The following is a 27750-nucleotide window of genomic DNA, read 5'->3' as shown; positions in this document are numbered from 1 at the left end:
ATTGGCGAGACTGAGAGCTGAAGCCAATAGCGAGGCAGGCGGCCCCGATCCTGCAGGCAGATGGAACCCCGAGTGGCCCTTGCCAAACCCTCCAGACTGGGGGAAGCGGGGGCGCCCCTCCTAGATTAGCTCGCCCTTGGGCTGGGCTCTGAGCCCTGCGCCGTGGGACGAGGCGGGGACGGCGCGGGGCCCGGCTGGGGGAAGAGGGCGGGGCTTTCCTTTGTCAAGGGATTTGCGTGGTACGGCGGCGACTCGTGCGGTACAGCTCCCCGCCTCAAGCCCTCGAGGGGGCGGGGCTTTCCTTCCGGCGACTGGGCGCGGGGGGCGTGGGCTTGTTGAGCCGGGAGCTGGCGCCCAGTCTCCCTCGCTTCTAGCAGCGCAGAAGCCCCTCCTTCGGTGCCTCGGCCTCCAATCCTCTCCGCCGCCGTCCCTTTGCTGTAGACTCAGGTCGTTCTTTTTCGCTGCCCCCGCCCTGGCTCCGCCTCCGCCCTCCATACCCGGGCGCTCCGCGTCTTGCTCCCTAGCTTCCAGGGGGGCTGCCCGGGCGGGGCGGGGCGGGGAGGAGCGGCGGCAAGGGAAGGGGGAGGAGAGCCGCCCGCCAGCCCAGGACTTCCAGCAGCGGCGGGCGAGCGGCGCGGGGGAGGAGGGCTCACCCCCGCCCGGCCCGAGCGAAGCCTTTTGTTCCCAGCCAGAAGTTTGCATGCCGGGACCGTGACAGCTGCGGGCAGGGAGGACGGCGGGGCCGCGGGCGGCGGCGGTGGAGAATAGAGGCGGCTGCTTGACATGCAGCCCACCGCGCGGCGGCTCGGCCCAGGGACCGGCGGCAGCGGGGAAGGCGGCACCCACTGCACGCGGGACTCAGCTACCCGAGGGACAAACTAACTTCCAGAGCTTGGGACCTGAGGTCGGTGCGGCCCGGAGCCACCTGCCAGCCTGCGGTGAGGCAACCCTGGCCCTCGGGGCGCACGGCATGATGCTGGGGAGTGGGCAGCGCTGAGCGTACCCTTCCGACAGACCCCTCGGTGTCTGCTGCAGCCTGCCGGCCTCATAGGCCCGGCGCCGGGCTCCACTCGCCTTGTTTTGTGGCCACAGCGGAGGGTTGTTCTGGGAGCCACAACAATGCCATGATGTTTTGGAGACAGGAAGCCCCAAGCTGGCCCCGAATGAAGGACTTCCTGTGTTTAAAGTTGCTGGAATATCCGCCGACCAGCCCAGTTCAAATGCAAACACCCGAACTAGGGAGGACGAATGGCTAATTCGGACCAGCTGGACTCTCCAAGGGTGGAACTGAGGATAAAACGAGAGGAATCCTTAGGAGCTTGGGCTTTACGTGAAGACGAGAGAGGCTGTGCCATTGTTAAAGGACGCAATTGTCATAAATCCTCTGTTTCCAACTCTGCTCGGATGAGAAGTGAGTGGAACTAGGTATTGAGTAAGACTCGTCAATATCAGGGGTTTTTTATTGACTAAATTAGAAAGAGCAGTGCTCTTTTTTCAAAAAGAAGCCATACAGGGAATTATTTTGTATGTTGATTAAGTTATACCACTTATCTGCAACTATGAGGCTGCTAGCCTGTGAGGAAAAAGCTGTTCCTCTTAGAACTTCTCTTAGAATAGTTTCAAAGTGGGACTTCCAGGCCTTTCTGGAGGGCAAATCCAGTTGGTAGTTTGGGATTATGAACATGTAAAGGGATTTTTAATTTACACAGAATGCATTTTTGGAGAACTCATGGAAAACTTTTAAAAGGTTGATGGTTCATTTTGATTGAAAAAGTATGGGTAAGCCACTCAGCAGACCAGACTGTTTAAGGCAGAACCCCACCTGCCTGGGGAAAGGAGAGGAAGAAGATGGCTATATAGAGGATTGTTATGTTCCACAGCGGTCTATATATGATACAATGAGGATAAATGAACAAATTGACCAGGGATCAAAGCTTAATCAGGCTTCTAAAAGCACCATGGAAAAGATGGAAGGAAGTACTATATCCAGTAATGGGACTTTAGGAGCAGCATCTAATGTTTTTGAGTCTAGAGCACCAGAAGGCAAAAAGCTAGATGAGAGGATAATATTTGATGCACTGAAGCTAAGTAGTGATGTGCAGAAGTCGGCACCTGTGCCACCTAGAAGGCGACCAAACTCAGAGCGCAAAGACAATATTAACAGGAGATCATGGAAGTCCTTCATGCCACCCAATTTCCCAGAATTTGCAGAAAGGATGGAAGCTTCTCTCAGTGAGGTTTCAGAAGCTGGTGCTTCAAATCCTTCCTTGCAAGAGAAGAAGGAATCCAGTTCTGCATTAACAGGAAGTTCTGGTCATTTGGACCACAGGGAGCCTCAGTCAGAGTCAGTAACTCTGGAGCATGTGTCCAAATCCATAGGTATTCCAGAAGTGCAGGATGGGAAAAACTTAAGTGGGAACTGCCAAGACTTCAGATTTCAGCAGCACAGTGAGAGCTCCCCCCATGAATTCCAGCCTCTAGAATCAGAAGCTGCAGCAGCAAGTGGTAACACAGATGTAATGCAGGAACACAGATATTCAAGTGCCACCTGGCCCAGAGCCATGAAAAGTTTGGCTAAGGGAGGCTTCAGTGAGAAGCACCACCCCCTCGGGGACACAGCCTGCACTGTGGAAATGCCACCTCTCTCCCCTTGCCTGAGTGAAGAGCTGTTGGATCCAGAATTGCATGTACTCATAACTCCCAGCCTGAGAGAGAAAACGGAGTCTGAACTAAAGTTTGAGGAGGATGAGCGATGGATTATGATGGAGGCTGAGGAGGAGTGGGAGGAAGAAAACCTGTCAGAGAGAGAAAAGATTTTTCTAATGGCAGATGAGGAAAAGAATAGCTCAGCAGATATTTTTGAAGAAAGAGACCAAGCAAACACTGTAGCAGTGGTAGAGGATGGATCTGGTTGCTCAGCTGCTTTCTTAGAGACTTTTGACCACCTTGCTCTTCGTCAGATTTGTTGCTCTGATGACCTACAGCCAGCTGAAAACCATTCGGCTTCTCTTTTCAAGGATACACCTCTTAATTACAGCTGTAGTCTCACAGGTGAGAGTGCTATAGGTGAGCTGAAAAACAGAACCGTCCAGGAGCCAGAGGGTCTTGTATCCAATTTAGAATGCACTGTTGGTTCTGTCAGTTCAGAGCAGCTCTCTGACACAGATTCAGTGCAGATGTTTCTAGAACTTGAAAAAGAATGTTTGTATGAAGGAGTATCTCTAGTTGAGCTGGAGAACCAAGCTGCTTCTGAAGAGTTGGTCCTATCCCAGGATACAGAAAATTCACTTGTAATTAGTCATTTTCTAGGGGCTGCCTTAGAAAAGGAACATATAGGCATTTTTAATGTACAAGTGAAAGACAGTGGTGCTGGATTGGATTGTAAATATTTTAATGCCCTGGATTCTTCTCAGGTGCCTAATGCTATGGAACTTATTGCCCACTCTGATACCACGAGGGACACTTCCACTATTAGTGGGAAGGAGTGTGAAAAAGTGCCTTTTAGCCCCAAGACTGCAGGGGAATTTAAGTTTAGACACCTCTCTGATCTGGAGTCGCTGGGAAAGCTAGACCCAGGGGGACTGCCCAACTCTGATTGCAAGGCTTCTTCTGAAGAAAATTTATCAGCATGTGAAGCTGAGCTGGCCAAAGAAAGTGGCAGTTTGTCTCTGGTGGACTGCAGTCAGATTGAGGGGAATGCTGAGGAGTGTGTTGAGAGGGTTTTCCTCAGTTCTTTTAACTATGAACTAACAGATATTACCTCAGGATCTGAAGCAGAGGTGTTATCGTATGGTTCACATTTACTAACAGATGAAATTCATTTGGAAGGGGAGAAGGGAACTATTAATCAAGAAAGTAGTCTGACTTCATTGGGAAATGTGGATCCTTGTGAATTGTCTATGGAGAAAGTTTATGGTGAGGCAGAAGAGCTGGGTTATGAAGCCCAGCTTTTGGAGGACCAAGGCCCAGCACATTTTCATAGAGACTTCCCAGAGTCAGAGATTCTGAGTCTGCACCTGCTGGATGGAGGACAGAGACATAGCAGTGATGGAGGGGGAACTGTGAATGACATAAAGCCCAAGCTGAATGTGGCATCACTGAATGGAGGAGAGACAGAAATGAGAGACTCAGAGTCATTACTAAGTGTCTTTCTGGGGGAACAAGTTGCCAAGGTTAGTAACACTGAACCAGGTTTGGAGGAATGGATACCCATCCCAGAGAAACCTGCCCCATCTGCTGCAGTGCCCACTATAGAAGATGCCCTAGATGCTGCAGTGCCCTTTCCAGAGGAGGATGTGCCAGTTGTTTCAGTGGCCGCCATACAAGCACATGTCCCAGTTCTTACAGTGCCTGCTTCGGAGGGGACTACTCTAGCTGCTACAGTGCCCACCATAGAGGAAGACATCCCAGAGGGCTCTGTCACCCCAGCTATTGCAAAGCCCACTCCAGAGGAGCCTGATACTTCAACTGTTAGAGTGCCCACCCCAGAGGAGCCTGTAGCCCCAACTGCTGCAATGCCCACCTCAGAGGAACCTGCCACCCCAGCTGCTGCAATGCCCACCTCAGAGGAACCTGCCACCCCAGCTGCTGCAATGCCCACCTCAGAGGAACCTGCCACCCCAGCTGCTATAATGCCCACCTCAGAGGAACCTGCATCCCCACCTGACAGAGTGCCCACCCCAGAGGAGCCTGCAGCCCCAGCTGCTGCAGTGCCCACCCCGGAGGAGCCTGCAGCCCCAGCTGCTGCAGTGCCCACCCCAGAGGAGCCTGCAGCCCCAGCTGCTGCAGTGCCCACCCCAGAGGAGCCTGCAGCCCCAGCTGCTGCAGTGCCCACTCCAGAGGAGCCTGCAGCCCCAGCTGCTGCAGTGCCCACCCCAGAGGAGCCTGCAGCCCCAGCAGCTGCAGTGCCCACCCCAGAGGAGCCCCTCACTCCAGCTGCTGCAATGCCTGCTGTGGAGGAAGTGTTCCCTGCTGGTGTGCCCTTCCTTGGAGATACCGTCCACACTGATTCAGTGCCTATCTCAGAAGAAGGAACTCCTGTGCTAGAGGAGTCTTCCTCCACTGTAGTGTGGATCAAGGAGGACCTTGATTCTCCAGCACTTGAAGTAAAAGAGGTGACTGGTGCAGTGTTGCATGGGAAAGTGCCTCTGGCTACAACTGATGGATTAAATTCAAATGAGGTAATTGTTGTTCATTTTGTTGGGGAAGACTCTGGAGAGTAAAGTGAGGTTTGTGCGTTCACTGACTTGGTTGTGATTAGCAAGGGCACAGATAGTCTTTTCTTTGGTTCCCTTTAGGGCCCCTGGGCTTTTCTGGTCTTTTTATTGAGTTTATGGGGGAAAATATGTCTTATTTTCATCTGGCAAACTTTGTAATTCATACTCCTTTTTTCTAAATTCAGAGATAACAAAAACCTAAGGAAGATAGGGATGTGTAAAGCTGTTGGTTTACATTTTGAAAAAGAGTATAAGTAGGAATGGGTGATTCTGCTTTTGAAATTAGAGTAAGCATGTTCTTTGATAAATCACTGGACTGCTAATTGATCAGTGACATCAGCAGTTACGTGCAAGGTGGAGTATAGGCTTTGGAGTGAGACCTGAGGTACTTCTTAACCACTCTGGGAAAATTAGGTAGATGTCCCAAGTCCTTAGTTTCATCACTTGTTAAGCAGAACCTGGGAGGTTTGTGAGGATAAAAATGAAATGACCCTTTTAAAGCATCACATGTATAAGATTTCAATCACTGTCAGTATCCTCCCTCCCCCTTTCCCTTTCAAATAAATACATTAGTTAGTAGAAAGAATTCACCAGAGCATGTTGGGTTAAAGCAATATACAGATGAGTGAGTTATAGTTTTTTAATATAAAAGGCTGTTTATTAAAGCCGGAATAGGTAATAATGTTTTTGAAGAAGAGAGGTATTTCAGTCATCTTGTCAAACTCTGTGTCCTGAAGCAAGTCACTTTTCCTTTCCTATACCTCTTGTTTCTTAGTCTATAAAATAAGGGAGTTGGGCTAAATGTTCTCCTGGGTCTTCTTTAACTCCAAGATTTTAAAATTCCTGATGTTAAGAGAACAAACTATGCTAAGAAGCTGTTGAGGATAGTGTTCACATCCTTGAGCACTCCTAGTCAAGGGAATTTGAGATGGACAAATTTTACAGGTCACTGCCCCGGTGTCATTTAGTCAGGGGTAAGCAGTGGAGTGAAGGAATTAGAAATTTAACCTAATCTAATAAAGTCAGGGATTACTGAGTGAGGAGGTGGTTTCGGTTTTACACCGTCGTTGGGACCCAAAACAGTACCTTCCTTGTAGTAGGCATTCACTGTTGACTGGCTGTGGATGAGTAGCAGTGTCCTGAATATGAATGGATGCTTCAAGAAAAATGCATCCTGCCCTGGCCAGGTAGCTCAGTTGGTTAGAGCATCATCTTGATATGCTGAGGTTGCAGGTTTGATCCCTGGTCAGGATATATATAAGAATCAGCCACTCTATCCCTCCCTTCCCTCTCTAAAGTCAATTTGAAAGAGAAAGAGAGAGGGAGAGAGAGGGGGAGGGAGGGAGGGAGGGAGGGAGGAAAGAAGGAAAGAAAGGAAGATGATAGATAGATAGATAGATAGATAGATAGATAGATAGATAGATAGATAGATGTGTTCTTTCATTCACCCTATTGCAGAGCTTTTCAGGGCAGCCTAGCTGGCTAGAGTACCATTTAAACACGAACAAGCTACCAGAACAAGCTACCAGCAACAAAGAATCGTTTTGATGGTGGGTCATAAGCTGTCAATTTCACCACATGTCCTCCTGAGTGGTGCTGGTGTTGTCCTGGGCTTCACCAGTTATTTTTTAACGTATCATTCCATCAAATTAGAATTCATCACCTTTCAGATAGATAGATTTGATATAGTTTTCTGATTTTTAGTGACTTTGGGATTAATACCAGGGTCCCAGTAACCTGTCCAAAATCACTGGCATTATTAGTTATACAGAATATTTTTAGTATAAAGCCTACAGCAACAAGTAGTGAAGTACAGAAATTAAATTTGTAAGGAGCCAATCAAATCTATATAAAGGAAAAAAGTTCAGGCTTAGTATCAGTCTTGGAATCTCTGTTTCCTCATCTACAGAATGAGTAGCTGCAGCTAGATAATTTCTAAGGATCCTTCCAGTTACAGTAGGTAGTCATGACACACTGTCTATTATAAATAACAGGAGAAGGAAATAGTAGCCCAGCATGGTTACTTTAAGGAATGTCTCCAAACAAGATGCCTTCAACTGTATACAATTTGAATGCATAGCCATAGCCAGGATTATTAACCAATAAAGATGTAGAGCGGCTTCTTGAAAATGTTTATTAAAACAAAACACACATCATTATGGAGGTAACATGAGTGTAGAAATTTTAATTGTTGAAAAAATTTTTTCCAAGATGAGAAATAGATGGATTTCATATCTTCCAGAAGGGTTTCTAGAGGCAATTAAACCTGCTGTTTTTATACATAAACACTTAGAACTCAACAAGTGGCCATACCCAGAATGATTTAGAGTGAACTCCTTTAGAGCATCTGTGTGTATATATACACACAAATATACACATGTATACATGTTTTAAATACAAGCTTTCTAATAACAATGAGTTTCATAGAAGTAAAATGTCAGAATTTGTTTGCTATCTCTGTAGTGGGTTCTAAGCCCACTGAGAGCAATCTGTGGTTATTTAAGTGCTTTTCTTATTTACAGCCTTCTTTTTTCTTACTTCCTACCACTAAGGAAGAGAAAAACCCTTTGTATAAAATAAGGGTTCTATAAAATTAAAATTTGCCCAAAAAGTTTTCAAGCAGAAACTGGAGAGCCTCATAATCTCAGTTCAGTGTTTCAGTGCTTGGCTGATTAGCAAAACCTTTGTGGATTTGTTTGCTTTTCCTAACACCATTTCTGTACAGTGATTCATTTATTCAGTGGATAAATACTTAACGCATACCCGCTCTGTTCCAGGTAGTACTGGGAATCCTACAGTGAATAGAACTGACATGGTCCCTGCCTTTGTGGAACTTATACTATAGTGGGGGAGGCATACATTAAGCAAAAATTATGCAACTACATAGCTACAAGTTGTGGCAGATGCTTTAAATAAAAAATAAAGACTCTGATAAGAAATAAGGGTATTTAATTTCAATTGTGGTGTCACAGAAAGGATTTTAAGACTAAAATCTGAAGGACGAATAGTAGTTACTTAGGCAAAAAGAGGGAAGAACATCCCAGACAAAGGAAATGGAAGCTGGGAAAAACTCGTCATGTTAGAATTAAAAGGCCAAGTAGCTAAACCACAGTGGATATAGATTCTGGAGGAGTGCCTTGAAGCGAATCTAGAGATGTTGGTAGGGGCCACATGAGGCAGGGACTGAGAAGGACATCCTCAAAAACATCTGTACCTTAAAAACCGTGAGAGGTTATAGGGAGATTTTAAATGGGTGAGTGAAATGGTTTCATTTACTTTTTTTTCCACTGCCATAATCAGATTTATTACTCCAGTGCACTAACACAGCTGGAAGTGCTCATGGTGACATCGCACAAGATTTCCTGCCTTCTAGCTTCTGTCCAAACAGAAATGTCTACCTGCTTGTTCCTTCCTCCTTTCTAGGGAAATATACTGCAGACTATTTACTCAAATAAACCTCTTCATGCATTTAATTTGGGGGGGGGGGTGCGGGGAGCAGGACATTTGCATTTCCCTCAGAAATGGGAAAAAGAAGAAAAAAGTATTGGGGTCCCATCCCACCTTCCCCACCATCCAAATAAGTCCATGCAGCCAGGGCATTTCTGTTGACTCTAAAATCTTCAAATAAATATAGAAAGAAATAGCCTCAAGGGTTCATGATGAATGATGGCACAGAGTGGCCCCAGAACCTGCCAGGCAAGCAGCCTTGTGCCTGGACAGTCTTGTGGTGTTGGAGAATGAGTGCTTGTTGTGGTTGATCATGAGCCAATGGGAGGCAGGCTGCAGGGAGGACACCCTACAGTTTGTCCAGGGCTGGTATGCCTTCCTTCAGGTCTTTGCACATCATGTCTTGGCTACCACCTGGCTGGTGCGCTAGTGTTGTGGAAGGGGTCTCCAGACAGGATCTGCCACCGGTCAGACTGCACTGAGGGAAGGCCTGGTGACCCATGGCGGACCACAGGTCAGTGGTGAAGCCAAAGAACTCACTAACAGGCAAGTAAGCCTTTACCACAAACATGGGGGTGCCCGCCACCTGGGACTCCTCAGGGATATGTCCCTGCATTCTGTTCAGGACACCATAGATTCCACCAACCACTTGCTCTGCAGAAGGTAGATGGGCTCCATGAGCTCATTTACATTTTTAAAAAATTTACTCTGTTTGCCATGACCAGTGTGGCTCAGTAGGTTGAGCATCATTGCTCAAAGGGAAAGGTTGCTGATTCCATTCCTGGTCAGGGCACATGCCTGGGTTGCAGGTTTGGTCCTCAGTGGAGGCATGTGTGAGAGGCAACCAATTAATGTTTCTCACATTGATGTTTCCCTCCCTCCCTTCCCTTCTCTCTAAAAATAAATAAAATCTTTCATAAAATAAAAGATTGCTCTCAGCTTAAAGATAGAGCAAACCAGTCCACACTAACAGTAAACATTCTCAACATTATTTGGGGTTTATAAATCTCAGATTTCTTTTGTCTTATATTTTATTAGTTTGTGGTATACATTATTGTCATAAATACAGAAAACATTGAATGGTTTGCAATTAAAAGAAAAATCACACTGGCTACAGTGTATAGAACAGATTTAAGATCAAGGACAGAATAGAGAGACCTGCAAGGCTACTGCAGTTACACCGGTTGCTTGGACTAGAGAGAGGTAACTAGATTTGAAGACAGTTGGGTGGATTTAAGGTATATTTTGGAGGTAAAATCAAGACCTAAGGAGATACCAAGGGTGTTTCTGGGTTGTGGTCTACACAACTGACTAGATGGGGACAGTAGTAAATCGGTGATCAGGGAAGAACAGACTTGGTCTGGAGAGGAAGGTTGGAAGTGCTGTTCAGTTTTAGGATGGTTAGGTTCAAAATGCCTGTGATTCATTTGTATGGCAATATTAAGGAGTTGTTGGATATACAGTTTTAAAGTCATAAGCATTTATCATGGTGAATATTTAAAGCCACAGGAATGAATAGAATTGCCTAGAAGAATATAGAATGAGAAGAGGCCAGGACACTAACATTTAGAGGTCTGGAAGAGCACAAAGGACATCAGAAAGGATCAGTCAGGATGGAAACTGAGAGAATATGGTATTACCAAAGACAAAAGTGGTTTAAGATGTTCTTTGGGAAATTTTCTGTTTTGTGTCTTTATTGTATCCTACACGCTTGCAATAATTTTTACTAATGTTTGCTCTGGGAAATGTCTACCAGCCTGGTTAGTTAATAACATGGCACAGTCCCATTGAAATACTAAGGAGTAAGAATTTTAATGTCTTAAAGCACCAGGTTGGCAAAACAGCTTTATTTGGAAGTTGAGAGAAGGGAGCAAGTGTTTTCAAATTTACTTTTTTTAACATCCTGTTCACTTGCATTCAAAATAAATATTTAGATAGCATTTACTTAGAGGTGCTTTCATATTTTTAACCTTATGAAACCACGTCAACACAATCCGTAGAGGGGAGGTGGGAAACAGGAAGAAATCTGTTGTTTCTATAGAAAATGTTCCTGAAGTTCAAATTTTTTAAAAAAAGAATTAGCTCTCTTATGGAAGGGATTAAGATATTTAAATATTTACTTTTCTGTGACATTTACATTGCTATCCAATAGAGCAGAGGTGTCAAACTTATTTTCACCAGATGCCACATCATTCTCATGGTTGCCTTCAGAGGGCTGAAATAATTTTAGGCCTGTATAAATGTAACTACTCCTTAATTGTTAAGGAGTTGAAATTATATTCAGCCCTTCGAAGGCAACTGCGAGGCTGATGTTCCCCGATGGAAATGAGTCTGACACCCCTGTAATAGTTTCTTGCCCAGGTGGTTATATTCTCTATCTGTGCTTAGTACAGTCAGTAGGCAGTAGCCACATGTGGCTGTTGCTTATGTGAAATGTAGCTAGTGTAGCTGAGGAACTGAATTTTAGTTCATTGAAATAGCCACATGGAGTTGCTGGCTACCATATTAGCACAGAAAGAATGTAAATGTCACTCATAGTGTGAGACAGGATTTGATTATGGGTAAAAGGGGGAGTTCTTGCACTTGACATCCTCCCTCTGTACCTTTTTGTCTTTCTGCTCTGTTTGTTTTTCCAACCCCCACCACCATTTTATTGCATTCAGGCAACTTAAAACATGGGAGTTGTGTTTCGTTCTGTTCTTTTTTTCTCCCTCTGCTCTGATTTTTCTTCAGTGAAAAAAACTTGAATACAAAATGGAATCACAGCACTTGCTTTTTCTGGGAACCATGTTGTTGTGGGGAACTTGTCATTTTTAGCTGAACTGCCTGCCTTGTTGTGTTGCCTAACAAAATATGGTGTAATCAAATTACAGTATAAAATGAAGCCCACTGGTAATTACCTTTGTAACCTTCCCTTTTTAGTGTTCCCTTGGGCTTTTCCTCCCTGGTGACTCACTTACCCAACTTTCTTTCTAGAATCAGTTTCCTAAGCCTGGTGTGATCTGTGGCTTCATATAGGCCAAAATTAATTTTAACCAAACTTTAAAAGAAAAATTTACATTTATTTTTTCCTCTTTTATTTTCTGTCATCCTTCCATCTTTTAATTGACTCACCTGTCTTACTGAAACTGAGGGAACTTTTTATGGAAGAAAAAAAGAATAAAAAGATATCCAGATTAGTACAATGTGACTGGTTTCTATCCTCTGATGATTGAAAGGAATCTGATATTAGGGACAAATATTTATTTCACTCTTTTGCTTAGAGTAGCAAAAATAGTCATCTCTCCTTGTTCCCTTTAGAAATTTTTAGGTCACAATGGAGCTTAACTGCAGTGAAACACACATTGCTTGTTACACTTGTTCACGTTGTTTTAAAGTTCTTTTGTTTTGTGGTGAACGTAGATATGTAGTTTCATTTTTTAAATACTTTATGTATATCTTCATCTTAAGAGTTATGTGTCTAAAGTTGTTAAGGGCATTTTCCAGTATTACTGGCCCATTTTCCTTTGTAATCAGAGAATACCGTTTCAAGATTATTGTGTGTGGTCCGTGACCCTGGAATAGAATGGAGTTAAATAGCCACAGGGGGACTAAGCTATGAGGTTGGCATTTTTCATACTGTGAATGATGTGTTTTGGCTAATTGAGTTTATTAGTCCTAGTTAGAGAAGAGCATTGCATATATCAGTGGTCACTTAAAGCTATTCCCCAAGGTATTTTTAATCTTAACTAGTAGTCATTTGGTATCATCTTCCCTTTTTTGATTGATATACATGTATCACATTTACTTCTATGATATCTCAAGGTTGATGTTTCTCTCAGTAGATTTTTGCATTAAAAATAAGCAAATAGATTTTTTTATAAAACAATAAGTCATTGATTGGGTTAAAGACCTAAGTAGCACCATAATTCTCTGTAATTAGTTTTCAGTAGGAGGCTATTGAAATATGAAACTACATTTCCTTGGTAGTTCCTTGTAAAAATGGGTTTTCACTTTTTATTCCTGTCCTCTTTGTTAAATCATAAATCTCCGAAGAATAACCTGTCACTGTGTGGTATAGAATGTCTGATTCCTCTAGATTAAATTTTCTTTGGCTTACAATTATCCAGATGTTTCAGAAAGAACAGGTGGATCCTCTTCAGGTGAAATTACAGCAGGTGAATGGACTTGGCCAGGGATTGATTCAGAGTGCTGGAAAAAACTGTGATGTGCAGGGTTTGGAACATGACATGGAAGAGATCAATGCTCGATGGAACACACTGAATAAAAAAGTAAGTGGTGAGGGTGGGGGAGCTGCAGGGGATAACAGGCATACTGGGGATGAAAGGCAAGAGAAGAGACATCTAAATATCTAAGGTTTTCCGAAATGTAAATGAAAATTTAGCAGTTGCAATGTATAGTTATCAGAATGGGTCAGTAGTAATTTTAAATCTCTTTGCTTATAATGATCCTCTGTGTCTGTGATACAGGTTGCACAAAGAATTGCACAACTACAGGAGGCTTTGTTGCATTGTGGGAAGTTTCAAGATGCCTTGGAGCCATTGCTCAGCTGGTTGGCAGACACTGAGGAGCTCATAGCCAATCAGAAACCTCCATCTGCTGAGTATAAAGTGGTGAAAGCACAGATCCAAGAACAGAAGGTACGTGAGAATGTTGGGACAGTGAACTGTAACAGCCGCAGGGAATGGCAGACAACACATTTGCTTATAGTTTAAGGAGCACGTTCAAGAGTTTTAGTAGAATCCTCACATACTTTGTGTGATCCTAAAAAGACAGAAATTTATTTTTATCATCTTACTTTAATATACTGGCTTACTGTGGCATGTATTAGACTGAACAGTTTTACTTGTTCGTGTATCCTATTTCAATGTTGCAGTCAGAGCTTTACTTAAAGGTTTTTGGTGTTTTCAGGGTCAGCAGTATGTATCATGTATAATGTGCTATCTAAATACAGGTTTTTGGCTTAATTTTCATTTCAGTGAATTTTTCTCCTGGTTCAAAATAAATGTTCTGTTAGCCATGTAATGGCAATCAGTTTTCTGTTTAAAAACAAGTGTATGGCCCTGCTTGGTGTGGCTCAGTTAATTGGGCATTATCCCGAAAAGCGAAAGGTGGCCCATTAGATTCCTTGTCAGGGTACATGCTTGGGTTGCGGGTTCAGTTCCCAATTGGGGCACATACCAGAGGCAGCCATCCAATGTTTCTCCCCCTTTCTTTCTGCCTCCCTTCCCCTTCTCTAAAAACAAATAAAGTCTCAAAAAAAACCCAAGTATATGAAACATTTTTGTGGGTGGTAGGAAATATGCTATATATCTTATGTTTTTGCCTCAAAGTGGGGGGGGACTTGTTACTTAGTTAAGCTTAGGATTTGGTAGGGTGGAGATTTGTTGTTGTTGTTTTTTATTTTGTTTTTTTATCCTTATTTCAAATTTTGAAGTGACCCCATGTTATCACTTTTCATTCTCTTGAACATGTGAACAATAGTTGCTCCAGCGACTCCTAGATGATCGAAAGGCCACAGTAGACATGCTTCAAGCAGAAGGGGGCAGAATAGCCCAGTCAGCTGAGCTGGCTGATAGAGAGAAAATCACTGGACAGTTGGAGAGTCTGGAAAGTAGATGGACTGGACTACTCAGCAAGGCAGCAGCCAGGTAAGGCCAAAAGGGTTTTGAGAATGGGTCAGAAAAGGTTTGTTGTGTCCTGTTTTGATTTGCTGTGCCTTGTTTTGATTTGTTGTGCCTGAGGTGCCCTAAAAGCTCCTGGAGCTCCATATAGTGTTTTGGAAGGTGTTTAATGGCTTTTATCTTGAAGAGGAATACATTCTTAGAGATGATCCTCATACCCAGAATAACTCCCAGGAAATGAGCCTCAACTCCTCCATAAATTCCTGAGAACTGGAAGACTCATTGCTCTGTGTTATTCTGCTGCCAAATAATTGTGGTTCCAAACAACAAGACACAAACTCTTGCAATCCAACCAGTTATTTTCTGAGTGTTTGAAACAGATTTTTTCCCCTTCATATTTATAATTAATGTTTTTGATAACTTGGGGTTGAAATTTATATTTCACTTCTGTCCACTTATCCTAATTTTAGATATTTTTGCATCAAGGAGCTAGTCTGTAGTTCTGTTAAATATTTGTACATTCAAAAAATTCACAAACTTTACTTTCTGTAATAAATGGCCAAAAAACGGGCAGTATATGTCTGTCCTCCAAGGCAGTGCTTGCTTTTTCCATAGTTATAAGTTACCTCAGTGTCACTTGAGCTTAATAAGTCACATGGATATCTTTACTTTTAGCCTATATAGTCCCCAGTTTTAATAAATGCCAATCAGAAATCAATATGGGAATAGTAGAGTTGATCACTTACTATTGTAATCCTTCAGTTGTCTAGGTAGCCAGTGGCAGTTTTCAAATAACTTCCTCTTCAGTCTCTTTTCCTTCCACTTGCTCATGGCTTACTTATTTCTTATCTGAGTTGTAAAGTTCAACTTAGTTTTCACTGCTTTTCTTCTCTCTCTGTCCATTTCCAACAATATTGCCATTAACCTTCTAGTTACCTAGGCTTAAATGCCATTGTTACCCTTCCCTCCCTCCCCAACTTTGTGTCTCACATCTATCTACCAGTGTGCTAAATTCTGTACATTGTACTTCTGCAGTGTCTTCCCCACTCACATGTCTTAGTTCATGACTTACGAGTGCTCACTTGGGCTAGTTCCCATGAGGTAGTGCATCTGAGGTAGCTTTCTGACTAATCACTCATCACTCTGTTGCCACTTACCCTCCAGCCTTCGCCACATTGCGTGCTCAAAGACCATTTAATGACTCCCTGTTGCCTATAAATAAAATCTAAAGTGAAAACATTCAAAGATTTCTGCTATTTGGCCTTAATCTACCTTTCTTATTTCCACTATTCTTCTCAGTCCTTACATTAAAAAAGAAGATCATATTTCATTCTTCAAAGTCTTCTGCCAGTTTACTAATTCTGTCTTTGCTGGTGGTGTTGCATATTCCATGAAATAATACTCTTGGCCATTTTCCCTTCTTCTGTGAAGCTTGTCTTTATTCCCAAGCATAGAATAACCTCACCTTCCTCCTAACTGCCATAACTCTTTAGCACTACCTTGTGCTGTGGTCATTTTATGTAGTACTTACCTCCCTGGTCCATAAGCTTGTTAAAGTCATGATTTGTTTCTAATGTATCTTTTTATAACTTAGTCTTTTACCCTACCCTGTTCATCCTCCTAGCCTAACAGTTTCTAGGCCATTATGTTAAAGAAAAATGCCAAAAGCAGCTTTATTTGTTACAGATCTTGTAAAGACTTTTATTTAAAATTTTAATACTGGATTTTTGCTGCCTCTGAATTATTTTAGCTATTGTATTTTGCCATGTATAATGCTCACCCACATTTTTGTTCCAAACTCACAGGAAAAAAACTGTTTTGATTTTTTTAATTCAATTATTTATTTATTTGTTTGTTTATGTTTAGATACTTGTGTTTTTGTATTATAGAAAAGAATCTTGGCATTTATTTTTGAACATATTAACAAATAATCACAAAACACAAGAACAAATACAAGCTTGGTATATACAAGCTTTGTATGTTATACAAATACAAGGTATTTCAGGTGCTAACCATACATAGTACACATCCTTTTTTCTCAAAAATATGGGCAAAAAAGCACACATTTTGCATTATACACAGCAAAATACAGTATCCCTTTGCCTACCCTAAGATCTTTATACATTGAGTTCTTCAAACTTTCAGATTCCAAAATTAGAGATGAGTCAGAAAGGCATAGAAATTAGGGGTAATTTTTAAATGAAATTCTGTTTTAATATTAATCTTTAAAATAATATATCTGAGTATATTAAAGATATATTTTGAAGGCTGGCATAACAAAATTAAGAAAAAGGAAGGAAATTCTGTACTTTACATTGACACTTAAAATGGCATCTAAAAGATTTCCCTTTATATTCAAACATAACTGGATTTCCAGATAATTAAAATGGCAAATCTTATATTTAGATCATTTCTTAATAAAATAAGTCTGTCCAGGTCCTGGCTGGGTAGCCTAGTTGGTTAGAACATCGCCCTGATCCACCAAGGTTATGGGTTTGATCCCTGGTCAGGGCACAGACAAGAAGAAACCAATGAGTGCATCAGTAAGTGGAACAACAGATCTCTCTCTCCCCCTCCTACTCCCCTGCTCTTTCATTCCCTCCTTTTCTCCCTTCCTTTCTTTTTCTCTTTCTCTAAGAACCATTTTTTTTTTAAAGTTTGTCCATGGGGCCTGGTGCAAAGTAGCTGTTCAATGAAGGTTTGCTGAAATAAAGTGTGTCCTGTACTCCTGGCCCTTTTTAAGTGACCTAACATATAGTCTATTCTTAATGATTCAAAGTAATCATCATGACCTTTATTATTAATCTGTGTACTAATAGTGTTCTGGGGTTGTTCTTAATAGACTGCCTCCTCCAATATTCAGGCTTCCTCTCCCCTTTGTAATCTACTGTGTAACCTACTGTATTTAATTGATAGAGAACTTGAAATCCAGGCTTAGTATGGATGTTATATTAAGCTATAAAGTCCATAGTTCTGCTCTTTGTGTTAGCAAATTTAGCTCTAGTCTGAGGTCATATTTTTGCCCTAAATCTTGATTCAGAGTTATGTTCTGGGGCTTGAAATTACTAGAAGCCTTACTGGATTTAGATAGATGGAAAGGGAGTTCTAGTTCATAGTCTGCCTATTCTTTTCAAATGCTCTCTTCTCTTCATTCACAAGTGAAGGTGGGAGAAAGAAAAAAAAATGAGGACTGGACTGATGATTTTTTGACTCCTTTAAACTTTCTTTTGGTCTCATGTTCAGATGACGCATGAGCTACATTCCATAGGAGAAGGAGCATTAGAAGGTCTGATTCTCATCCTCACTGTACTATTTCTGCTCACCAGGGCCCTTGGACAAACCTTTCTTTTGGCCTTTAGGGTCAGATATCTTTTGTAATAGCGGGATGATTATTCTGCCTATACTGCAAGGTTATAACAAAATCAGAATAATGTAATGCTCATGAAAACCTCTAAGACAGCAAAGTGCTATGTATGTGTTCTGTTTACTACTGATATTTAAAATGTACCTGGTCGATAGTGACCTTTCGCTGAATATAGTACTGTTATCTGTCCTTTTTTTAAGATTTTATTTATTTGTTTTTTAAGAGGGGAAGGGAAGGAGAAAGAAACATCAATGTGTGGTTGCCTGTCCCCTGCCCCCCAGTGGGGACCTGGCCTGCAACCCAGGCATGTGCCCTAGGCTGGAAATCAAACCAGCAACCCTTTGGTTCGCAGACTGGCATTCAGTCCACTGAACCATACCAGCCAGGGCTATTATCTGTCTTAATGTGACTTTTCGCCTTAACAGCTTGTTCTGTATATTTGTGTAGGCAAAAACAGCTGGAAGATATCCTTGTTCTGGCCAAACAATTTCATGAGACAGCTGAGCCTATTTCTGACTTCTTATCTGTCACAGAGAAAAAGCTTGCTAACTCAGAACCTGTTGGCACTCAGACTGCCAAAATACAGCAGCAGATCATTCGGCACAAGGTAGGAAGTAGTTGTGGTAAACAAAGAGCTGGGATCCGAAAATCTGGAAACTAGAAAACTGCCTGCAACATGCTAGAAGATGTGTTTCATGGGGGGGTTAAAGTTTAAAGCACAGTCAGGTTATTAACTGGAGTAGTCATATCGTTGATAAATATCGACTAATAGACTAGTCGACATCAGAAAAATGCTTGTGTTATTTTTGCCCTTTAGTAGGTAAGCTTTTCGTATTATTATTTAATTTATTACATCACTTGTTATTCATTGTTTCATGTTTACTTTTCATTTATTTTGTTTCTGTTATTCATTTTTTCCATCTGGATTTCCAGGCCCTGGAGGAGGAAATAGAAAGCCATGCAGCAGATGTGCACCAGGCAGTCAAAATTGGGCAGTCCCTCTCCTCCCTGACATGCTCTGCAGAACAGGGTGTGCTCTCAGAAAAGCTAGACTCATTGCAGGCCCGATACAGTGAGATTCAAGACCGGTGCTGTCGGAAAGCAGCCCTGCTTGAACAAGCACTGTTTAATGCTAGACTGTTCGGGGAGGATGAGGTGGAGGTGCTCAACTGGCTGGCTGAGGTTGAGGACAAGCTCAGTTCAGTGTTCGTAAAGGATTACAGACAGGATGTCCTGCAGAAACAGCATGCTGACCACCTGGTATTCATGTTTTCCATTCTTACTGGTTATATTTTGTAATTTTGTTCACATTTCTCTCTTCATTTCTTTTTTATTCCTAACATTTCAACTTTATACATAATTGCGTACTTACAGACTTATTACTGAGAACTAATCTATTTTCTGATGAATCCTTGGAAATACTTATACTTAACAAACTGAATCAAAGATGATCCAGAATGTATTAAGGGGCCATCTCAATTCCAACTCGGGTTTTGCATTACTAAGTAATATATCACCCAGTTTCCATCTGAACAGAAACTTTCATAAAACCAGGTTGCCTAAATAGGTCCCAGGGTTTGATCATATACCTATAACTTTCAACATATCTCTAGAACTTATATGCTCAAATTCCAGGGGTTCTACATCATCTTAGAATAATTCGCATTTTTATTTCATCAAATGAAATTCATTAAATTTCATTTTATGAGATTTCTTTTGGGATGGTAAAACAGGCAAAGCAGGACAGTGTTTGTTGTTGTTCTTGGTAATCTGAATTTCTTCTGCTTCATTGATTTCAAATATTGAGAGTTTTTAACCAGGATTTAATTCTACTTGTTTCTTGCTGACTTTCTTCTTTTGAAATTTCTGTCTTATTCTTTGTTTTGGACGTAGTAGATATTTTTGCTGAATTCTACTCTGCCTTTCTGGGGTTCAGGTTTGGTACCAATAAATTAGAAAAATGTATTTAATCCTAAAACTTCTCACCCAGTACAAAGGGAATTTTGCCTATGAGTATCTGATTTAATTCTTTTGAGTAATTAAAGATGTAACCAAAGAGATAATGAAGAAATCGAATATCCAATGTTTAAACTGAACTGGGATTCATCTCCTCACTTTAAATTTCATCACTTAAAGGTCTCCTTTCTTTCCCCTTGTCATGCCATAGTTTTAGCATTAATGGCATTCTTTTCTTTCAGGCTCTAAATGAAGAAATTGTTAATAGAAAGAAGAATGTAGATCAAGCTATTAAAAATGGTCAGGCTCTTCTAAAACAAACCACAGGTACTTTGAAAAATGCATCTCTTAGCACCTCTATACATGCATAGACAATCATATACCCAAGGAAATAAGCACCCTGCGTTAGCCACTTCTCTTTGGATATAGAAGCCTACTATTCACTGATCATATTACCATGCCTCCCTGCCACCCTCTCCCCCGCCAATAGCTGAGGTCCTATTTCCTGCTAAACCTTTTGAAACTAAGACTGTGTTATCTCACATCTGATTATAGATGATGACTCCCCCTGCCCTCCAGTATGTTGAATGTCAACATTCACTGAAAGGTTCTGAGAATATCTGGAACAAATCTGAGAAGTAGCTTTTATTGATTAAAAGATTTATTTCTCTCCTCCCTCAGTGTGGGATGTTAGGTACTATTACTATCCTAGGGTGAGAGCATCTGTAAAATGTAAGCTCTGATTTGAAGAAAGAGGGATTAAGGAACTAATTCATCCCCAAAAGGGGACTCCCACTCATGTTCTCTTTAATGTGAATAATTGTGAGCGGTCTCCCATAGGTGAAGAGGTGTTGCTCATCCAAGAGAAACTGGATGGAATAAAGACTCGCTATGCAGACATCACAGTCACTAGCTCCAAGGCTCTCCGAACTTTAGAGCAAGCCCGGCAGCTGGCCACCAAGTTCCAGTCCACCTACGAGGAACTGACCGGGTGGCTGCGGGAGGTAGAGGAGGAGCTGGCAGCCAGTGGAGGACAGTCTCCCACAGGGGAGCAAATACCCCAGTTTCAGCAAAGACAGAAGGTAAGCTGTCATTTCATACTGTAGAAGGAAAAAAGTTTTCCTCTTAGTTAGAATTTTTAAGTTTCATCACCAACTCTCTACCTTAAATCTAAACAAAAATTTCTGCCTGCCCCCCCTTTCTTGTTTACCGTGGACAATAAGGTTTGACATAAAGACCAATATAAAACCACTTGTTATGGTCTGAAGAAGAAAAAGGATCAAGTCTCAAAGGATCAAGTCTCAAGTCTAAGAACTTTGTATATAACATTTTAGAATTTGCTTTCGTGATTCATTCTCTAAAGAGTACTTCATGATAATAGTACTTGATTCTCCTGCAGGATCTAGTACAGTTCTGGATGCATAGAAGTAGGTACTCAGTGAGTTAAATGCCTAAGGATAAAGCACTGTTTATCATTTCTGTTGAAGTAAGGAGAAAAAAGAAACACTATTTATTTTACACAGAGAGAGTCTCTGACTCAAGAAGAGTCTTGCAGCCCTGACTGGTGTGGCTCAGTGGGTTGGGCGTTGTCCTGCAAACCAAAGGTTATCTGTTCAATTTTCGGTCAGGGCACATGCCTGAGTTACAGGCCAGGTCCCCCGTTGGAGGCATACAAGAGGCAGCTAATGAATGTTTCTCTTGCACATTGATGTTTCACTCCTTTTCTTTCTCCTTCTCTTCCCCTCTCTCTAAAAATAAATAAAATCTTTCAAAAAGTTTTGCAGACAGTTCTAAACAGTAGCTAAAACTAAAGTCAGGCTTGGAATGATTTTTTTCAAAAATCTAAGGCAAGAAAAAAATAAGTACAGGAAGGAGGTCAAAGCCCTGCTGGGATGTGTGGCAGAGATACCACTTTCCAGCCACCGTAGCTGCTAATGTGCTTAATTTAGCAGGGTCTGGCCTGAAAACTTTTTTTTCCTCCTTAGGAATTAAAGAAGGAGGTCATGGAGCACAGGCTGATGTTGGACACAGTGAATGAGGTGAGCCGTGCTCTCTTAGAGCTGGTGCCCTGGAGAGCCAGAGAAGGGCTGGATAAACTCGTGTCTGATGCCAACGAGCAGTACAAGCTTGTCAGTGACACTGTTGGACAAAGGGTGGATGAAATCGATGCTGCTATTCAGAGGTCACAACAGGTAATGTTTATAAACACCTTTGCGTTGATATTTTTGGCAATGGAAATGTGTGTGCGAGAGAAAAAACTATGACCCACATAAATAACAGGCTCAGGAATAGGAAAAACAAGATCAAGGTAAATCCAAGGCAACAAGTTATTTCAGTGATGAGAAGGGATTAGGTAAAGGTATGTGAGGATGGTTTTGGTTTGACCCAAAATACTTGACCCCTTTGAGCAGAGAACCTGGGAAAGTGTCAGTGAGCCCTCTCCTTAACTGATGCCCTGCTGAGAGGCAGGTGGTAATGAGAGTAGATAATATCTAGACCCAAAAAGTCCAAATGCTTATCACAATCTTAGTTTGGCATAGTCAACCATTTTAGCATTAGGTGGAAGAGGGGAAGGGACCAAGAACTATGATTACTACCAAATATGCCAACCAGAATAGCAGAGCCATCCAAAATAGAGCCCTCCCAGTAAACACAGGTGTCATATTTCCCTCCATGTTTTTTCTTTCCTGCTTTCTTGAAAAAAGGTTTCTTGAAAAAAGGTAGTGGGATATGCACCTATTAATGTGCCATGGTATAAAAAATAATGTAACATGACACCTTGAGTTCATAGTGATAAATGCTTAATGAACCACACAGAAGTTTGCTCTGACCCAAGTGCATTCTAATATGTCTTTATTGATATCTCTAATCTTGGCCAGATAATTGAGTATAAAGTTATCGTGCTTGAGAGTTTTCTTTTCTCTATAAATATTAGTTTAGGTTTGCATAGTTGAAAAGGAAAAGATATAAAAGATCGAAGGACTGTGATCAAACAACAGTCACATAGAACATGTTCTTAGTTTTTCAGTTACTGTATAACTTAAATCCGTGGTCTTACGCTTCTTCAACTGAGTGAGTACTTCAGAGTTAACATGACTTAGCTGTCTGCTGCCATGTTTATATTTAAACATGACTAAAACTATTGTTCAATGTATGGATAGAAAGAAGGACTGGCAGAAAGAGCACAGCCTTATTAAAACAGATTAGAAGTATATTTCTTTAAGAGTGTCAGTTTCCATTGTCGTTTGTATGTGTAGGACCACTAACTGGATTCTGTAACTTCTTTCTAAAGAAGGTGAAATAGGATCAACTCATATTTGTTGAAGTACAAGCAATTCTAAGTTGTCTGCATTTTGATTTGAATTCTAAGAAGGAAGACCCTGGCTATATATAATGTGTTCATTTTTCTTCAATGTCTATTAGTATGAGCAAGCTGCTGATGCAGAACTGGCTTGGGTTGCTGAAACAAAACGGAAACTGATGGCCCTGGGTCCAATTCGCCTGGAACAGGACCAGACCACAGCTCAGCTGCAAGTACAGAAGGTAAGTGTAACACTGACGTATGTATCCATTGTGTCCTGAGCTAGTATAATCAATCACCTCAGCTTAGAGTGACTAGGAGAGAGTTTCTGACTGCTACTGCAAGTCAAACGGAATGATGTTAGGTCATGATGGTGGATGGAGATTCATTTTATGGTTGGTTAGGATGAGAAAGAGCTTTTTTGCTTTGTGAAAAGGGAAGAAATAGGCTCATTAGTCCAAGAAAGGGTAATAATTCTCTGATGATATTCATGAGGGTTAGTAAGCTATTTAAAGATAAACATTGAAGATGTGTGAATAGGCAAAGTGTCAAACTTGGTAAGTACAGTTTTTGATGTGGCTTTATTAAAGCAAAGAATTTTTCATAGGTGTGTCTGGCTTTTCACTGGAAAGCTTGGGATCCTTTCACTTCTTGACTTAACTGTAGTTTACTTTCCTCAAAGGCTTTCTCCATTGATATCATTCGACACAAAGATTCAATGGATGAACTCTTCAGTCATCGGAGTGAAATCTTTGGCACATGTGGAGAGGAGCAAAAAGCTGTATTACAGGTGAATTGCATTTATTTATTCACCATATTATTCTTGTCTTGATTATGGCGAATTAGAAGTACAGTTGTGAAGTTACAGTTTAAGTTGAAGTTATAGTTTTTTTTCCTCCGTTACTAATAATAATGGTGTTAAAGACTACTGGATGTTCTGGGGAATTCAGACTTCTAACCCTGTGTTCACAAATGTCTAAAGAGCCACACTGTATATATAATGTGAAGCGTATTGCAACTCCATCTTCTTTAAACAGAGAAATTGCTACTTCAGTCCCAAATGAGTGACTTTGAGGTTATCTTTCAAAGCTGGTAGATTTTTTCAAAACCATGTGCAGCTATTCATTAAATAAAGTGTATAGGTAACCACTGTTTTCTTAGAAATATTTCTAAGTTGACTGCATTACTCATCCTAAACATATAGAGCATAAATGCCAAGTTAGTAGAGACTTTTTTTTCTCCATTACATTTTATATTCAATATTTTGTTTTAGCTTCAGGTATACAGTATAGCGGTTAGATAATCATATATTTTCCCCTCAGTATTTTCAGAACCCACCTGGCACCATACATAGTTATTACAGTATTATGTATTTTCTATGCTGTACTTTATATTCCCGTAACTATTTTATAACAACCAATTTGCACTTCTCAATCCCTTCACCTTTTTCGTGTAGTCCCCCAGACACCCTCCCCTCTGTCAGCCATCAGTGTATTTTCTGAATCTGTGAGTCTATTTCTATATTGTTTGCTTATTTATATCGTTCTTTAGATTGCACATATAAGTGAAACCATTTGGTGTTTGTCTTTCTCTGACTGACTTATTTCACTTGGCATAATAAGCTCTAGGTCCATCCATGCTGTTGCAAATGGTAAGCTTTCATTCCTTTTTATGACTGAGTAATATTTCCTTGTATATATGTTTGACAGCTTTTTTATCCACTCATCGATTGGTAGTTACTTAGGCTGCTTCCATATCTTGGCTATTGTACATAATGCTACAGTGAACATAGGGGTACATATATTCTTTCAGATTCGTGTTTTGGATTTCTTCAGATAAATCCACAGAAGTAGAATTGCTGGGTTATAAGACAATTCTATCTTTTTATTTTTTGAGGACCCTCCATACTGTTTATGGAGACTTTCTTATCAGAGGAAAAAAAGACAAGTAAAACTTGATGGGGAAACTCCATCATAGCCCCTGAGATGTTCAGTCTTACACTGATCGTTATAATAATGTTGTTATATCTAAAGTTGTAAAAAGTTATTCACTAAAAGTTTGACTTTGCTGTGTTGTGCTTGTGGTATTTTAGTGTATTTCAAACAACTTTCATATTTAAAAAATTAAATATACATGTGTGATAGGAAAATTCTTAAATTCCAATAAGGATAAAGAATATAAAAATCACTTGCAAACTTAATAAGTTAGTTCATATTTTTTAAACATTTTAGTATTTATTCCTTTAGACTTTTTAACATACATAGACCTACTCTTTTTATTGTTCATAGGAAAAGACAGAGTCTCTAATACAGCAGTACGAAGCCATTAGTCTGCTCAATTCGGAGCGTTATGCCCGCCTAGAGCGGGCACAGGTCTTGGTGAACCAGTTTTGGGAGACTTACGAAGAGCTCAGCCCCTGGATTGAGGAAACTCGGGCACTAATAGCACAGTTACCTCCTCCAGCCATTGATCATGAACAGCTCAGGCAACAGCAAGAGGAAATGAGGGTAAGGAGCACGCCAGGTTTTATTTAATTATAGAACTAAACATAGGCTCCACAGTTTATTCAGGTTCTGTATTATGAAATTCTTAATCAGTTAGAATTTCTTTGCACAATAAAAATAGATAATCTGAATTATTTTGTTTGTCCTTGGTATGAATCAAGTAAAGAATGCATTTATGGAGATACCAGGAACTTGGGTATTTCAGTAGTAAACAAAGAACTAAGTAACTATGAAGGGAATTCAACATCTTCCCAGTGACAGTGGGGTGTTGTCAGACTTGGGTGTGGTTGGGCGGCTCTTTTCATTTGGTTAGACCCCACCTCGAGTGAGAGCCGAGAAGGAACCTCAGAGAGCATTTGCTGCATTGCAGGTAAGGTGAGAGGGAGATTTGTTAGTCGTGTCAACCATTGCTATGACCACTTTAAAAAGATACTTTTTTAATGTTTATTATTTGGTTTATGGCTTTTGCTTATTCCTATCTCTGTATTCTTACAAGTGGAAGGATGGAAGCCAGAAGTAGCCAGCAGTAAAGTGAGGGACTGATTGGGTTACCAGAATTGTTGCTATTTGTAGCTTATTCTGCTTAGTGTCTCTCAGTCTCAGTAGGAAAACAGATATTAAACCATGGACATTACAATTGGTACATTGAAACATTTATGAGTATAGGAGGTGGTGGGTAAATACATACTGGAGGTTAAAAGAGAGGGTGTGGCCTGAGAGGGCTTCCCGGGTCAGGGGATATTTAAATGGCTTTTAATACTTAAGAGAACTGGGTAGTGTCAGAGCCCAAGACTTAGGTGCTTTTCTTTCCCCTCCATAAATGATGAAATGGCGGGACTTACTGGTATTCAGTAATTCAGCTCATTTTTTTCAGAGTAGGTATGATTTTTGATCAAAGTATTTAATCAGGTAAACTAACACAAAATACTTACTTTAATCCATATTTTTTATACAGCAACTAAGGGAATCCATTGCTGAACACAAACCTCATATTGATAAGCTGCTAAAGATAGGCCCTCAGCTAAAGGAGTTAAACCCTGAAGAGGGTGAAATGGTGGAAGAAAAATACCAGAAAGCAGAAAACACGTATGCCCAAATTAAAGAGGAGGTGCGCCAGCGGGCCCTGGCTCTGGATGAGGCTGTTTCCCAGTCTGCTCAGGTACGTGGGTGTCTTAAACTCCTATAGCCTTCAACTGTCCCCTAGTGTAGGCAAGAAGTTTCTGTAGCAGATACACCTCCATGCTCAGGACTGTCTAGGCCAGCATGCTGATGATTCATTATCAAAGACTAGGAACCTTTGCTGATCTGCATTTTTATTGCCAGGATCATGGGTATGCTGGCACCATAAGGAGGGTAAAATGTGTCTTGGTACATACTGTCTGTCGATAGTTTCCTTGAAAACTTTATATTGATCCTTTAGCAGGGATAGTTCTGGATAAATTCACCTTGAAGCAACAAATATCTAAAGAAAAGTCAGATTCCTACTGGACCTGTTAATTTTGAGACTTAGAAGACAGCACATTAGACCTCTTACTCACAACGCCACCAGCTAGCTCCTAGTTCAAAGAAAGATGCTTGGATAGAGAGAAGTTTAAGAGCCAAAGAGAAATAATCCACCAGCAGTGGAGTTTAAAGCATGTAACTACATACTTATGAACTAATATATTACTGTTAGTGGTACTTTTGTCATGTCTGGGTATTTTATTCCTATGTTTAGTCAATATTCTTGGTTAATATTTGTACTTACTCAAGTTTTCCCCCCACCTTCCGTCCCATCTCTCACTCACATTGTGGAATGTGTTACTTTGTGTTGTTGCTGCCTGCTCCTGTCTTCCCCACATCGTCACATTTCATTGTTGTGTTGACCGCGCCCACCATTACAGATTGCAGAGGTAAGGTACCCACCCCCACTGGAATTAGGGCAGTCTTATGAAGCTGAGAACTGAGGGTTACCTGTCAGAAAATTTCCCTTTACTTCAGTGAAAGGAATTTTATCAGTGCAGTTTATTATGCCAGTTTCTTTTGGGGTGGAACCTAGAAATGAGGGAGTGATGGGAAGTGATTTTGTTAAGGAAATCCCACCATGTGTTTCTTATAGGACAACTAAAATTCTAATTAATCCAGAGTTGCTTTTAGATAGCTTTTTTTTTTAGAGGGGCAAACTTACCTGTTTTGCTCCTGCTTCTCCTCACTCTGCTTCAGATTGTAAGTGAAATTTTATAATTACAGTCATGTTATTCGAAATACCAGAAAAGTGGAAAGGTAATTGTTCTTTCAGCATAAGGTTAGATTTGGCCTTCCTTAATTATCTTTCATCATGCAACATTTTCCTCTCTGT

The 27750-nt window shown here is 41.1% G+C and overlaps 1 protein-coding gene across 15 annotated transcripts in view; it reads left to right on the top strand.

Moving 5' to 3' along the window:
- Nucleotides 1-27750, top strand: part of MACF1 (microtubule actin crosslinking factor 1) — a 326604-nt gene that overhangs the window by 261685 nt on the left and 37169 nt on the right. For 14 of the 15 annotated variants that reach the window (XM_053660146.1, XM_053660135.1, XM_053660145.1 and 11 more), the window contains 12 exons: nt 12773-12934; nt 13133-13303; nt 14148-14314; nt 18099-18258; nt 18585-18911; nt 19850-19934; nt 20448-20689; nt 21593-21799; nt 23031-23150; nt 23591-23698; nt 25197-25415; nt 26368-26571. In XM_053660146.1, coding sequence (XP_053516121.1) covers nt 12773-12934; nt 13133-13303; nt 14148-14314; nt 18099-18258; nt 18585-18911; nt 19850-19934; nt 20448-20689; nt 21593-21799; nt 23031-23150; nt 23591-23698; nt 25197-25415; nt 26368-26571 — 2172 coding nt within the window. Of the gene's footprint in view, nt 1-591; nt 5181-12772; nt 12935-13132; nt 13304-14147; nt 14315-18098; nt 18259-18584; nt 18912-19849; nt 19935-20447; nt 20690-21592; nt 21800-23030; nt 23151-23590; nt 23699-25196; nt 25416-26367; nt 26572-27750 lie in introns of those variants that run through there. The other variant, XM_053660148.1, reaches the window with a different exon arrangement.

The sequence above is a fragment of the Artibeus jamaicensis genome, unplaced genomic scaffold (genome assembly GCF_021234435.1).
Source record: "Artibeus jamaicensis isolate MK-2021 breed Jamaican fruit bat unplaced genomic scaffold, CSHL_Jam_final scaffold_847, whole genome shotgun sequence".
Lineage (NCBI taxonomy): Eukaryota > Metazoa > Chordata > Mammalia > Chiroptera > Phyllostomidae > Artibeus > Artibeus jamaicensis.
This window is presented reverse-complemented; position numbering and strand designations above follow the sequence as displayed.